This window comes from Gallus gallus, chromosome 26 (assembly GCF_016699485.2).
Source record: "Gallus gallus isolate bGalGal1 chromosome 26, bGalGal1.mat.broiler.GRCg7b, whole genome shotgun sequence".
Lineage (NCBI taxonomy): Eukaryota > Metazoa > Chordata > Aves > Galliformes > Phasianidae > Gallus > Gallus gallus.
Window position 1 is genome coordinate 54,498 of NC_052557.1, and position 10,870 is coordinate 65,367.

The 10,870-nt window shown below is 54.4% G+C and overlaps 1 protein-coding gene and 1 long non-coding RNA gene across 46 annotated transcripts; one reads left to right on the forward strand and one right to left on the reverse strand.

Annotated features, from left to right (window-relative positions):
- Nucleotides 1-593: 593 nt before the first annotated feature.
- On the reverse strand, nucleotides 594-4,788 carry LOC112530333. 10 transcript variants are annotated; one of them, XR_006932156.1, is made up of 7 exons: nucleotides 4,459-4,788; nucleotides 3,594-3,654; nucleotides 2,893-3,003; nucleotides 2,667-2,790; nucleotides 2,361-2,553; nucleotides 1,276-2,284; nucleotides 594-802 (listed from the first exon to the last, which is right to left on the reverse strand). It is a non-coding gene; the product is annotated as an uncharacterized LOC112530333 (long non-coding RNA). The 10 variants fall into 10 exon arrangements; XR_006932154.1 differs by having other exon boundaries at nucleotides 1,276-1,576; nucleotides 1,801-2,553; nucleotides 2,893-3,156; XR_005841871.2 differs by having other exon boundaries at nucleotides 1,276-1,576; nucleotides 1,801-2,284; nucleotides 2,893-3,654.
- A 71-nt stretch (nucleotides 4,789-4,859) lies between these two features.
- On the forward strand, nucleotides 4,860-10,706 carry LRMPL (lymphoid-restricted membrane protein-like). Of its 36 annotated transcripts, none has more exons than XM_040652796.2 (16): nucleotides 4,860-4,982; nucleotides 5,579-5,727; nucleotides 6,398-6,444; nucleotides 6,761-6,837; nucleotides 6,919-7,012; nucleotides 7,253-7,328; nucleotides 7,467-7,494; nucleotides 8,069-8,209; nucleotides 8,318-8,449; nucleotides 8,646-8,793; nucleotides 9,236-9,288; nucleotides 9,784-9,834; nucleotides 9,914-9,990; nucleotides 10,063-10,118; nucleotides 10,229-10,339; nucleotides 10,460-10,706. In XM_040652796.2, exons 2-16 carry the CDS (start codon nucleotides 5,612-5,614, stop codon nucleotides 10,543-10,545), a joined length of 1,293 nt encoding a protein of 430 aa, XP_040508730.2. In that variant the 5' UTR covers nucleotides 4,860-4,982; nucleotides 5,579-5,611; the 3' UTR covers nucleotides 10,546-10,706. The 36 variants fall into 36 exon arrangements, 35 of the variants coding, with proteins under 35 accessions (XP_040508730.2, XP_040508737.1, XP_040508736.1 ...); XM_040652803.2 differs by having other exon boundaries at nucleotides 10,085-10,118; XM_040652802.2 differs by having other exon boundaries at nucleotides 9,918-10,003; nucleotides 10,085-10,118.
- The last annotated feature ends 164 nt before the right edge of the window (nucleotides 10,707-10,870 follow it).

The following is a 10,870-nucleotide window of genomic DNA, read 5'->3' on the forward strand; positions in this document are numbered from 1 at the left end:
TTTTTGGGCTGCAGTACGCATGCGGGAACGCGGAGACGACAGTACGCATGCGCTGGATTGAAGACGGCAGAATGTGTGCGCTTGCCTGGAAAAGGCTCCGCGCATGCGCCGGCTCCGAGACGGCACCGCGCATGCGGCTACGGTCTTACATTATTTCGCATGAGCATTTTTAGGTACACACCTACACCTGCAGTTTTTTGGACTCCTCATTATGCATGCGACGAGCGCAGGGTAGACTCTTCTCGGGGCGTGCTCGGGTGTCATATCGCCTGAGGTCCATAAATTGACTGCCCCCCCCCACCTCAGGGCTTCGTGGAAATGGATTCTATTTATACGTTTCATGGCGCATGCGCACCGGTGCCAGGAGGACTAAGTAAAATAAAGACCGGCGGATTTGCTGCGCAGAGTGACTAGAAAATACATAAACCACTTCCGTGTGCCTGCGCTCATGTGTCCTGCTGCCTCCGCCACCAAACGCTTACGTCCGCAATTCCACCAATTGGCCACACGGGGGCATTAGAGACCAAAGGAAGAATTAATATTAAGCACGAGGTATGCGTAAGTCATCACGAGGCATGCTGCTCAGCACCACCTTTGGGAAACAGCTAATGGATATGTAATAAAAATCTCGGTACAGCAGTAACATACAACGTTATATAAGAATAATACGAGAACACCTTGCAAGGAGGCGAGGGACTTTACAACCTCTGTCTGGGAAGTCCAGCACCATTTGCCCGCAGACACCTCTTTGGCAACTGTTCTAGATCCAGCTGTACATCCTGTTCCAGAGCACAGCTCAAAACTACAAAGGAAACAAAGGGAGGTCTGAGTAGGCACAAGAAAGAGAATGTAATGTTTCCATACTGAAAAAAGCAAGTAAGCAATCGAAGACAGAAGCCATTCCTAGAATACTGCTATGGGAAACATAGCGGCAGAGAAGAAAGAATCCACATTTCCCTGAACAACTGCTCCAAGAAAAAAAGAAAAATCAATTGCTTTTAGACATTCTTTGTTTGAAGGCAGATACCATCCTCACACTTTAAAAGCATTAAAAAAAAAAAAAAAAAAAAAAAAAAAAAACCAATACAGTGCACAGAGTAATCTCCTCCAACAACACGTGTATTTGGTGTAGGCAGCAAGTGGCACAGCTCTGTGTCATAAAGAACTCAAGTTATAAGCACCAAGCACCAAAGCTCCAGCCAAACCAGCCAAATGTGCCTACTGACAGCCAGAATCCTTAGGAAAGACAGCCAGTAAAAAAGTCAAACAAAGCACCTGATTCTCAGCCTTCTCAGTCCTTTTTGAAAATCCGGAGGCCTCCCTGTTGGCTTCACTACTGGCCTGCAAAGCCCGAGCTCACAGTCTGTTGGAAGTCCTTGTAACTAGACAGCAGAGAATTTGGATTGGACTGAATTTCAGGAAGCCGTTGCATTAGATCAAAAATAGCGCCTCTCTGAGCGACTGGAAAAAAGGCAGCATCACACCCATTTTTAAGAAGGGAAGAAAGGATGATCCTGGGAACTACCAATGTAACAGTCTCACCTCTGTGCTGGGAAAGAGCACAGAGTAGATCCTCCTGGAAGTTGCGTTAAGGCACATGCAAGACAGGGAGGAGATACAGGAGAACCAGCTTGTCTTCACCGAGGGTAAAAATCCTGCATGGCCAACCTAGTGGCTGTCTATGATGGCATCACTGCATCAATAGACAAGTGAAGAGCCACTGATACCATCAACCTGGATGTCAGTAAGGCCTTTGACACAATATCCTGCAACATCCTTCTCTCCAAATGGGAAAGATACAGATTTGATGGGTGGATTGTTGAATGGACAAAGAACCAGCTGCAGGATTGGGTCCAGAGAGCGGCGGCCAATGGCTCCATGTCTGGATGGCGATTGGTGATGAGTGGTGTCCCACATGGGCCCATGCTGAGGCTGATACTGTTCAATATCTTCAACGGCGACATCAGTGGGGTCGAGCACACCCTCAGAAAGTTTGCTGACAACACCAAGCTGTGGGGTGCAGTGACACACCAGAGGGACAGGACACCAACCAGAGCTGGACAGGCTCAAGCAACGGGTACAGGGAAATCTCATCAGGTTCGACAAATCCAGATGCAGTGTCTTGCACCTGGGACAAGAGAACCCCCCGCTACCAATACATACCGGGGGATGAAAGGGCTGAGCATAGGCCTGTCCCAAAAGACCTGGAGGTACTGGTGGACGGCAAGCTGGACGTGAGCCAGCAATGTGCCCTCCCAGCCCAGAAAACCAACCATATCCTGGTCTGCATCAAAAGAAGCGTGGTCAGCAGGCGAAGGGAGGTGATCCTGCCCTTCTGCTCTGTGCTGAAGAGGCCTCACCTGGAGTACTGCATCCAGATGTAGAGTCCTCAGTGCAGAAGAGACATGGACCTGTTGGAGCACAACCAGAGGTTGGCCACAAAAAAATGAACCAAGGGATCAAACACCTTTCCTACAAGGACAGGCTGAGAGAGCTGGGGCTGTTCAGGCTCCGAGGTGACCTGGTAACAGTCTTTCAGAACCTAAAGGGGATCTAAAGGAAAGAACAAGGGAAAAATTAGGTTAGATATCAGGAAAATATCTTTTACAGTGAGGGTGGTGAGGCAGTGGAACAGGTTGCCCAGAGATGTAGTGGGTGCCCTGTACCTTTCAAGGGGAGGCTGGATCAGGTTCTGGGCAGCCTGATCTAGCTGTGGACGTCCCTGTTCATTGTGGGGGAGTTGGACAAGATCATCATAAATGGTCCCTTCCAACTCTAAGGAGTCTATACCTGAAGCCGTGAGACACGATGACACAAAGGACATTGATGGCCTGGTGTGCAATCAGGGCAGGTGGGGAAGCCTGCATGCTCAGCAGCTCTGGGGTAACTCACCAAGTACTCCGGTCAGGAAGATCCACAGAGCCTCTCTGTGCCAGTCCCGGTATTCAGCAGATCAGAGGCCTTGCTTCATCACACTGTTGAGTCCCATAGCTGCAGAGCTAGCTATTGAATGGGGTTCAGGGGATGGAAGGAAGAGGGGTGGGGAATTTGGGTATCATACAAATTAGGAAACTAATAGCATCCCCTGACAATTGGGATGGAGATATCCAGGATGATCCTGACAAAGTGGTCCAGTAGAGGACAATCCTTTGTTTCCTATAAATACAAAGCCAGATCTGTCATAAAAACAGAAAGAACCATAGGACCCTGGGGTGGTCAGCCACAATGTGCTCTGAGAACTATGCCTTGGCATCTGTTACCACTGACAGATTTGTAAGGGAGATATAGGAGAGAACCTGACAAAACGGGAACAGAATACTTGTGGTCAGTATGCTCGGGTGGTACAGACTGTATTATACTGAGTGAGGATGAAGCAAATGGCCACTGGAGTTCAGGAGTGTTCTTCAGGTCCTGGCTGATGCACTTCACTCTACCACCAGCCACGGAGCTCAGTGGGATGGGATAACAGACTCCATGGATTGAGGTGAGCCCCTTGCAACCCCATTCAATCCCTAAGTGAGCTTCCCACAGTCATCACAAACCTAGCTGCATACAAGCAATGCACCAACACAGAGCTCATGATGTTCCGTTACCTACTCTGCAGGTCTCACACCACCAATTAAGGAGCTCCAGCAATCCTTAGACCCCATTGAGCTGCAAAATGAGATCAGAAGAGACACAGAACATAATTTAATACATGATAATGATGCACAGAATGCCCTTAAACAACTCTGCACGGGTGCAATTAACACATGGCGCTGTTAATTACAGCCATGAAATGGGATGATGTGGGAGCAGACAAACCACGTTTGGAGCCCCAGGTTGGAGATTATGAGGCGAGAGCCATGTAAAAGGGAACAGCAGCTCAACCAGAAGGTAATGAGCTTAAAAAGAGCTGCAAACAGGGCCTGCAGAATGCAGAACCAATTAATGGTCATTAATTGGTGCTAATCATGCACAACACTGCTTGCGCGGCTGGGGGTGTGGTGCTCTTTCCCCTACAGTGACTCATGATTTCTCATCAGCTCTGCTGTGCAGTCGGGTCAAAGCAGGAGGTGATGGCCCCAGGAGGGAAAATCCATCCTTGGATCTTCAGAGGCATTTGCAACCCCATCCTGGTGGGGGATCATTAAGATTGGAAAAGAATTCTGAGATCGATTCCAACCATCACCCCATGCCCACTGTGTCCGTAAGAGCTGCTGATGGCCACGTTCAAGCTCCATCCTACTTCAGCACAGCATAGCTCCTGCTTCAGAGCTGCCAGTGGCCTCTCCCAACTCTCTTCATCTGCTCTGTGGCCCTGGAGCTGAATCTGGAGCTCTCAGCAGCTGGTACAAAGCTGGGCCAGCCCTGCTGCAGGAGATGCTATTTGCTGGCTGCCCTCTGAGGGCTTCGAAGATTGGCAGACCCCAGAGACCTGCAGCAGGGACATGGGATGAGGGAGACAACAGTGCCTACCTGCCTGCAAGCCGGTCCTCTGAAGCGCTGAGTACTGAGTCTGACTCCACGTAAGCTCCTTAGAAAAGAATGCAGCTTCCAGGGATGTGATGGATTTGATCAAAGAGGTCAAGCAGAGAAGGGATCATTGAGGTTAATGGCTGAGGTGAAGCAGGACGGCAGGAGGGATGGGGCTTCCCCATATCACCACATACAAGCCGTCCTGGTGTACCCCATGTGAAGGTGTGGGGACTTTCACCTGGTGCTGATGCTCAGCTTTTCCCCTCCAGCCTCCATACAGGGGATGCAGGGCCACCTGCGCAGCACCCAGCCTGGCCCCACATGGGGAGCTCTGACTGCTTTGTGCATGTCCTTTAAAGGCCTTCTCCCTTCAAGCTGTTCCCTTGGCAGCTCCTTCTGCTACAGATGCAATTGCTGTGCTGCTGGCAGCATGCACTGCTTGGTGCCCTGGCTCCCATCCCTGGGGTCCTGACTGCGCAGAGGGCTGGGGCTGAGCTGAGGCCTTTTGGGACGTATTCGAGCAGGTAATGACCTGGGGAATGTTTGGTGAAGTCAATGAGCCAAGGGAGAGTGGGGCTGGCTTCCTGGGGGTTACTTATGCTATGCTGTTCAAAGAACTGCACTCCTCTGTGTTTCCAGCTACGGAGCGAAGATTTGGGGTGGATGTTGAAATGGGGTAATGGGGCAGGCTGCGGGGTCTGCCACAGCTGTTCCAGAGCTAATGCTTTACAGCAGGGTCTACCCCTCTTGATGAAACTGATGCTCACTGGTGGGATGAGTTTGTTTGTTTCTGGGGGTTCCTGGACCCCTAGACAGAGGTTCTGAGGACAATTCCCAGTGTACAGACATGGAAGTTGTCAGATGATCCTAGATCAAGACTGATCTCTGGAAGAAGGGGGCTGGCTGAGCCCAGCTGCGGCTTTGCACAGAGTCAGCCCCTTAAATCTGTGCTGCTTGATGTAAATCCCTCGCTTGCCTCTCCCCATGCCCATCCCAGCAGCATCCTCCCGCAGCCCACAAATGCCTCCGCACTGCCACTGGGTGAGAAAAGATGTTAAAAATATAATGTTTAGAGGCGTTCTCCCATCTGTGCATGGCTAATACAGGTCTCTCATGATAGGTGTACTGGTCCCGGAGCCTCTGTGCTGTGCAGATGAAGCCACGGGTGGACACCTCGCTGGGAGTGGGGAAAGAGGTGTGGGGACGAGCTCAGGGGCGTGCGGCATGGCGACAGCGCAGGGGCTGCCGGCAGAGCCCCCCGCAGAGCAGGTATGTGCACCAGTTTGGTAGGATTGGGATGGGGATGGCAGTGCCAGATGTAGCGCTTAGCCTTGTTTTGGTGCAGCAGTGCTTTCTCTTGTGGGCATTGATCCTGGGGAACAAATTGCAGGGAGGAGAGGGAAAAGTGCTGCTAAGCTCTGCCTGGAGCTAGGAACGAAGTTTGGGAGTGCAAACTCTTCCCCAGTTGAGTGCTGGGCTCTGGCATGGTTGCTGTTTGCAGAGCAGCCCTCATGTCTCCATGCACTTTGATGCTACAGCGTCCCTGGCTCCATGGAGCTGCTAGAACCCTGTTAACACAGGGCAGGATTTTGGGGGGGGGTGACCACATGATAAAGCCTGCTGTCCCCATATCAGTGACAAGAGCCAGCTTTGCTGCTGTGCCTGCAAGGAGGCCAGCTGGCAGTGAGGTCTGCTTGGCAGCCAGGGCAAAATAAATGTGCTAAAAAGCACTGCTGCAGGCCAGTGACTCATTGCTGGCTCCTCTGTAATGGATGGGCTGTTAGGCACAGGGAGAGCTGCTGCGCCCATGCCAGGGACAGTGGGGATGGAGTGGGCTGCAGAGGATGCTCGGAAAGGACCCAGGTCCCAGGCACTGCGGGTGGGATGCTGCCTCTCCTGCCAGAGTTGCTTTCAGGTTTACTCTAGTTCCTCTCTGTAGGGAGCAGCAGGCAGAGCCAGCCAGGCTCCTCGCAGCTCCGGATGAAGGTAAAGATATCTGGGGTGGGGGTGGTGGAGAGGAGTGGCTTTGTGCCCCCTCTCTCCCTGAGCAGCATCGCATGGGTCCAGGTGGGGGTCCCTATTCCCAGCAGCACCTCCCTGCATCCTCATGTCCCCTCCAGTCCTGCAGCCCTTACCTGCTTCCCAACAGCTCCTCCTTGATGATGGGGACATCCTTAACCCTGTGAGGGGTACTTTGGGGGATACCTGCCAGCCCATGTCTCCCAGCATCCTGGAGGTTCTGGGTGTCTCAAGGATGGTGCAGGGATGCTGCCACACTGCTGCCACACCTCTCTGTCCCCAGGGAGGATGAGCAGTCCCCAGGAACACCTGGATAGGGTTTTGGCTGGGAGCAAGGAGAGCATGGGGAGCATCAGTGAGGTGAGGAGGACAGAAGGGCAATGGGTTTGGGACTGCAGATCTGCTCAGTGATGCTTTTTTTGGGGGGGGTATGCCATTCAGCACGAGGAAGGGGTCTGGTCTGAAAGTGCCCCTTCACAGGAGCCGGGCACGGAGCTGGCTTTTTGTACTGGAGACGGCGATGGGATTGAAGAAGGTGGGTGAATCACCATGCCATGTCCCAGGCTGGGTGCCCTTATGGTGGAGCATGAAGTGACTGGGGACAAGCACGGGAACCGTGTGGCCTGACAGGGTTCAGCTCCCTTGATGGGGACATGGGAACCATCCCTGCTGGAAGAAGTGCTGGGGTGTTCCCACCCTACTGGCACCTGTATGGGAGGATGAGAGGGAGGAGGGGAGACCAAGCAAAAGCCCTCGTGTATGATCCTCCCCACAGATGAAGAAACCCCAGAGGAACTGCTACTGAGTTTCCCCAGTGAGCTCTCAGTGCTGGAGAGATTGGGACTGCACAGGTAAAGGGGCGAGTGGCTGCATCGTTGCTGGGGGCTGCAGAACAGGAGTCCTGAGGCATCCCTGGGAGCAGACCAAGGGCATTTTGGCATGCAGTCCACACTGTGCCTCCAGCTCTGACAGCTGTTCTCTTTCTGCAGCACAAATTTGACGGAGCAGGATGTGGAGGTGAGGGCTTGCAGGTGGGCTAGGGAAGGGGAAAGGGGACCAATGTTCTACTGAATCCCAGCCAGGGGACTGTGTCCTGCTCCCAGGCTTCACAGTCCCTTGGCAGTGATGCAGTTGGCATTTGGATGCAGTTGCATTTCTGTGGCACGATGAGCACCCAGTAATCTCACAAATTGCTCCTTGAGTTCCCTGAGCAGGGAGGTAGCGGAAGCCTTCCTCATAAAAATAGTTGTCCTGTGAGTGCCAGGGCTGAGTCAGGCTCTGTTGCCCTGCATGCCAACCATGACCATACAGCGAGAGCTGGTGCCTGCCCACCGCATCCTAGTACCAGCAGGCCTTGGGATTCCAGTGCATTATTGGCTGCCAGGGGATGTCCCTATCTTGTGGCATTTTGCAGAGTCTGTCCCGAGTATGCAGTGTCCTGATGAGCGCTGGAGACAAGCAGTGCTGATGGTCCTTATGGAGCACTGCTCGATGGCACATGAAAGGGAGTCTGTCTGTGTCCTGGGGACAGCCATGCATGGCCCCAGAGGCTTCCCTTTCATGTCCCAGTCCTTTGCCCTCCTGCCCACAGGCAGCCTTTGCCCACCTTGCCCTGGCATTTCGCTGCGACATGTTCACCCTGCAGCAACGAGCACAGGTGGAGAAGCGAGCACAAGATGCAGCAGAGGAAAACATACAGGAAGAGCTGGGGCAGTGCCAGACTTTCCTGGAGGTAGGTGGGCACTGAAGGGGGTTGACATCTGCTGGGGATCTCCAGCTCCAGAAGGGTTTGGACAACTCCAACTCCCAGCTCCAGCAGTTCCATGCTCTCCCCCTGCAGAGGCTGAGCACATCCTGCATGGATGTGAGCTGCAAGGAGGTGCTGGAGCAGCTGCAATGCAGCCTGGCTGTGCTGGCGGCTGCCATCAAGCGTGCCACCAGTGCTGCAGAGAAGCTGGGGGCTGTCCACCAGGTGGGTGAGGGATGGAGGTGCTGGGGACACATTGCTGGGGCCGTGCCTCCTCCTCCCCTTGCTCTTGTGGGCTTTGTTGGCACACACTGGGGTACTCTGGGAGTGGGAAGGGAATGCTTTTGCACCCAGAGAGGGCTAGTGGGGGGCATCGTCCATGGGGACGATGGGAACTAAGGGCTGGTCCTCCCGGATACAGGAGGCACGGATGAGCCGAGCGGCGGAGGTGATGGTCCAGCACGTGGACAACCTGAAGCGGCACCACCTGCGCGAGCACGCTGAGCTGGAGGAGATGAAGTGCCTGATCCAGCAGAACTCCCGCAACCGGCAGTTGGCAGAGACCCAGGGTGAGGTGGACTCACCCCTGAGGGGGGCAACACTGCAGCATTCAGTTCCAACTCCCCCACAAAGTCAGCGTGACCCTGTGCTGCGGAGTCATCGTCTGGGGACTGGGGGTGGATGACAGCTGGGCTGCAGCTGCCAGACCCGATGACAAATGTGAGGGGCCCATGTAACAGCAGCCACAGAGTGAGAGCAGGTGCTGGTGGCTGTCCTGCAGCCCAGTGGGGAATTCAGAGTGGGGGGCACACAAAGGATGCCCTGTCCCCGCAAACCCCATGCACAGTGTGATGGGAACAAGCAGTTCCCCCTGGCTGGGCACACCTGTGGCTTGTGTCAAGCAGAGAGAACATGGTCCTGTCTGCCTCCAACATGAGGGACATTCACGATTGCCTGCACGTCAGCCGCATTTTTCTTTCTGGAGGCAACATGAGATCTCTTTTCTTCCAGATGATGCAGAGCAGCAGCTGAGACCTCACCCACTGATGCGAGGTTTCCAGCAGGTAATGGCAGTGCAGCACATCTCCCAGCTCCCAGCACCACCTCGTGCCCTACAAACATCCCTCTCCCTGCTGTACCCATGCACTGCTCCCCCAGGGCAGCATCCCTCTTCCCAGCCACTGCTGTGGGCAAGGTCTGCTAGAAGCACCGGGGCAAAATGTAGGGGAGAGCTGCTGGCCTGGAGACCTCAGGCAGTCCCTCTGCGTTGCAGGGCTTGACGGGGAGGAGGCTGCTCTCTAGCTCCAGCTTGAATTCATCTCTGCTTCCCCTACAGCTCATGAGGTAGGGGAGCGCTCAGGAGGGGTTAGGTGGCACCGCTTGGCGCAGCAGGGACAGGCACGATGCTCATGGCTTTGATGCCGCTTCTCCTCATCACCTACCGATGGGGGGCTGGCATCATCCCTTCTCCTCCTCGGTGCCCCTTGCTCACATTTGGGGGTGGGAAGTGCAGGGAGAGATCAGCACTGTGCTCAGCCCATCCCCTCCATTCCCCACAGGCATCTGCACGCCGCAGAGTCAGCATCGCTGTCATCCCAAAGCAGCTCGTGGTAAGGACATGCTCAGTGAGGGCAGGTGGACTTGGTGCCACCAGGTCTGGGTGCTCACGTTCCCTCCTTTGGTGCCCAGCCAGCTTCTGGCGTGGATGGCCGAGAAACCCTGGCTGGTAGGCCCAAGGGTGCCCAACGCCAGACCAGCACCCAGAGGTAATGGTGCTGGGTGAGTGGAAGGGTGGGGGGACTACATGGCTCTGTCTGCCACCATCCCATGGGGCACAGTGTCCCATTTCTCCCTCCCCAGGAGCAAACTGGAGCCACCAAGCCAGGGCAGCGTGGTGAGCAAGGGGCTAGTGGTGGAAGCGGGTGGCAAGGAGTTGGAATCAAGCGCAGGGGGCGAGGAGCTGGGGCAGCTCAGGATGATGTGAGCAACACCCTGTGTTCTTAGGGCTCTGCAATCCCAATGCTGCCAGCATGTGGGTTCGGAGTTGGGGGGCTGGGGGATGGAGGTTTGTGACTGTTCCACTGAACCTGCCCTGCCTCAGTTTCCCCATGCATTGTGAGTCACCTGTGCCCTCCTCACTCTTGTTTCATCCAGGTTTGGGCTAAACCTTGTCCCTGCTTGGGACAAGTGCCATGCCCTTTGGGTGAAAGATGTCCCTTGTTCCTTTATCCTCAGGTCCAAGGAGTCTCCTGTGGAGCTGTGGCAACCGTGGCTCTTCATCTCACAGCCCTACTGGGTTGTGTTCTGTCTGCTTCTCCTGAGTGTCGCCTTGCTCCTCCTTCTCCACCTCCTGGAGCTGCAGTGGCTGCAGCCCTCAGCATCACCCAAAGCTTAGCTGCACCCACTCCCCATCACTGCTCCTGACCACCCCCAGAAACCACAGAGGCCCTAGAATAATAAAAGTGGAGGAAAAAAAATGGGAAATTTTGATGCTGGAGCAAAGGGCGACGTCCTGTGCTTGGAGCTTGTAGGCACAAAGCTGCAGCAGCCCGCAGCCCTGTGATGAGTTTCCTGGTTCTAATGGCACAATGAGGGATACAAGGATGTCCCTTGTGTGTCCCCTTTCCCTTGGGGAAAAAAAAGTGC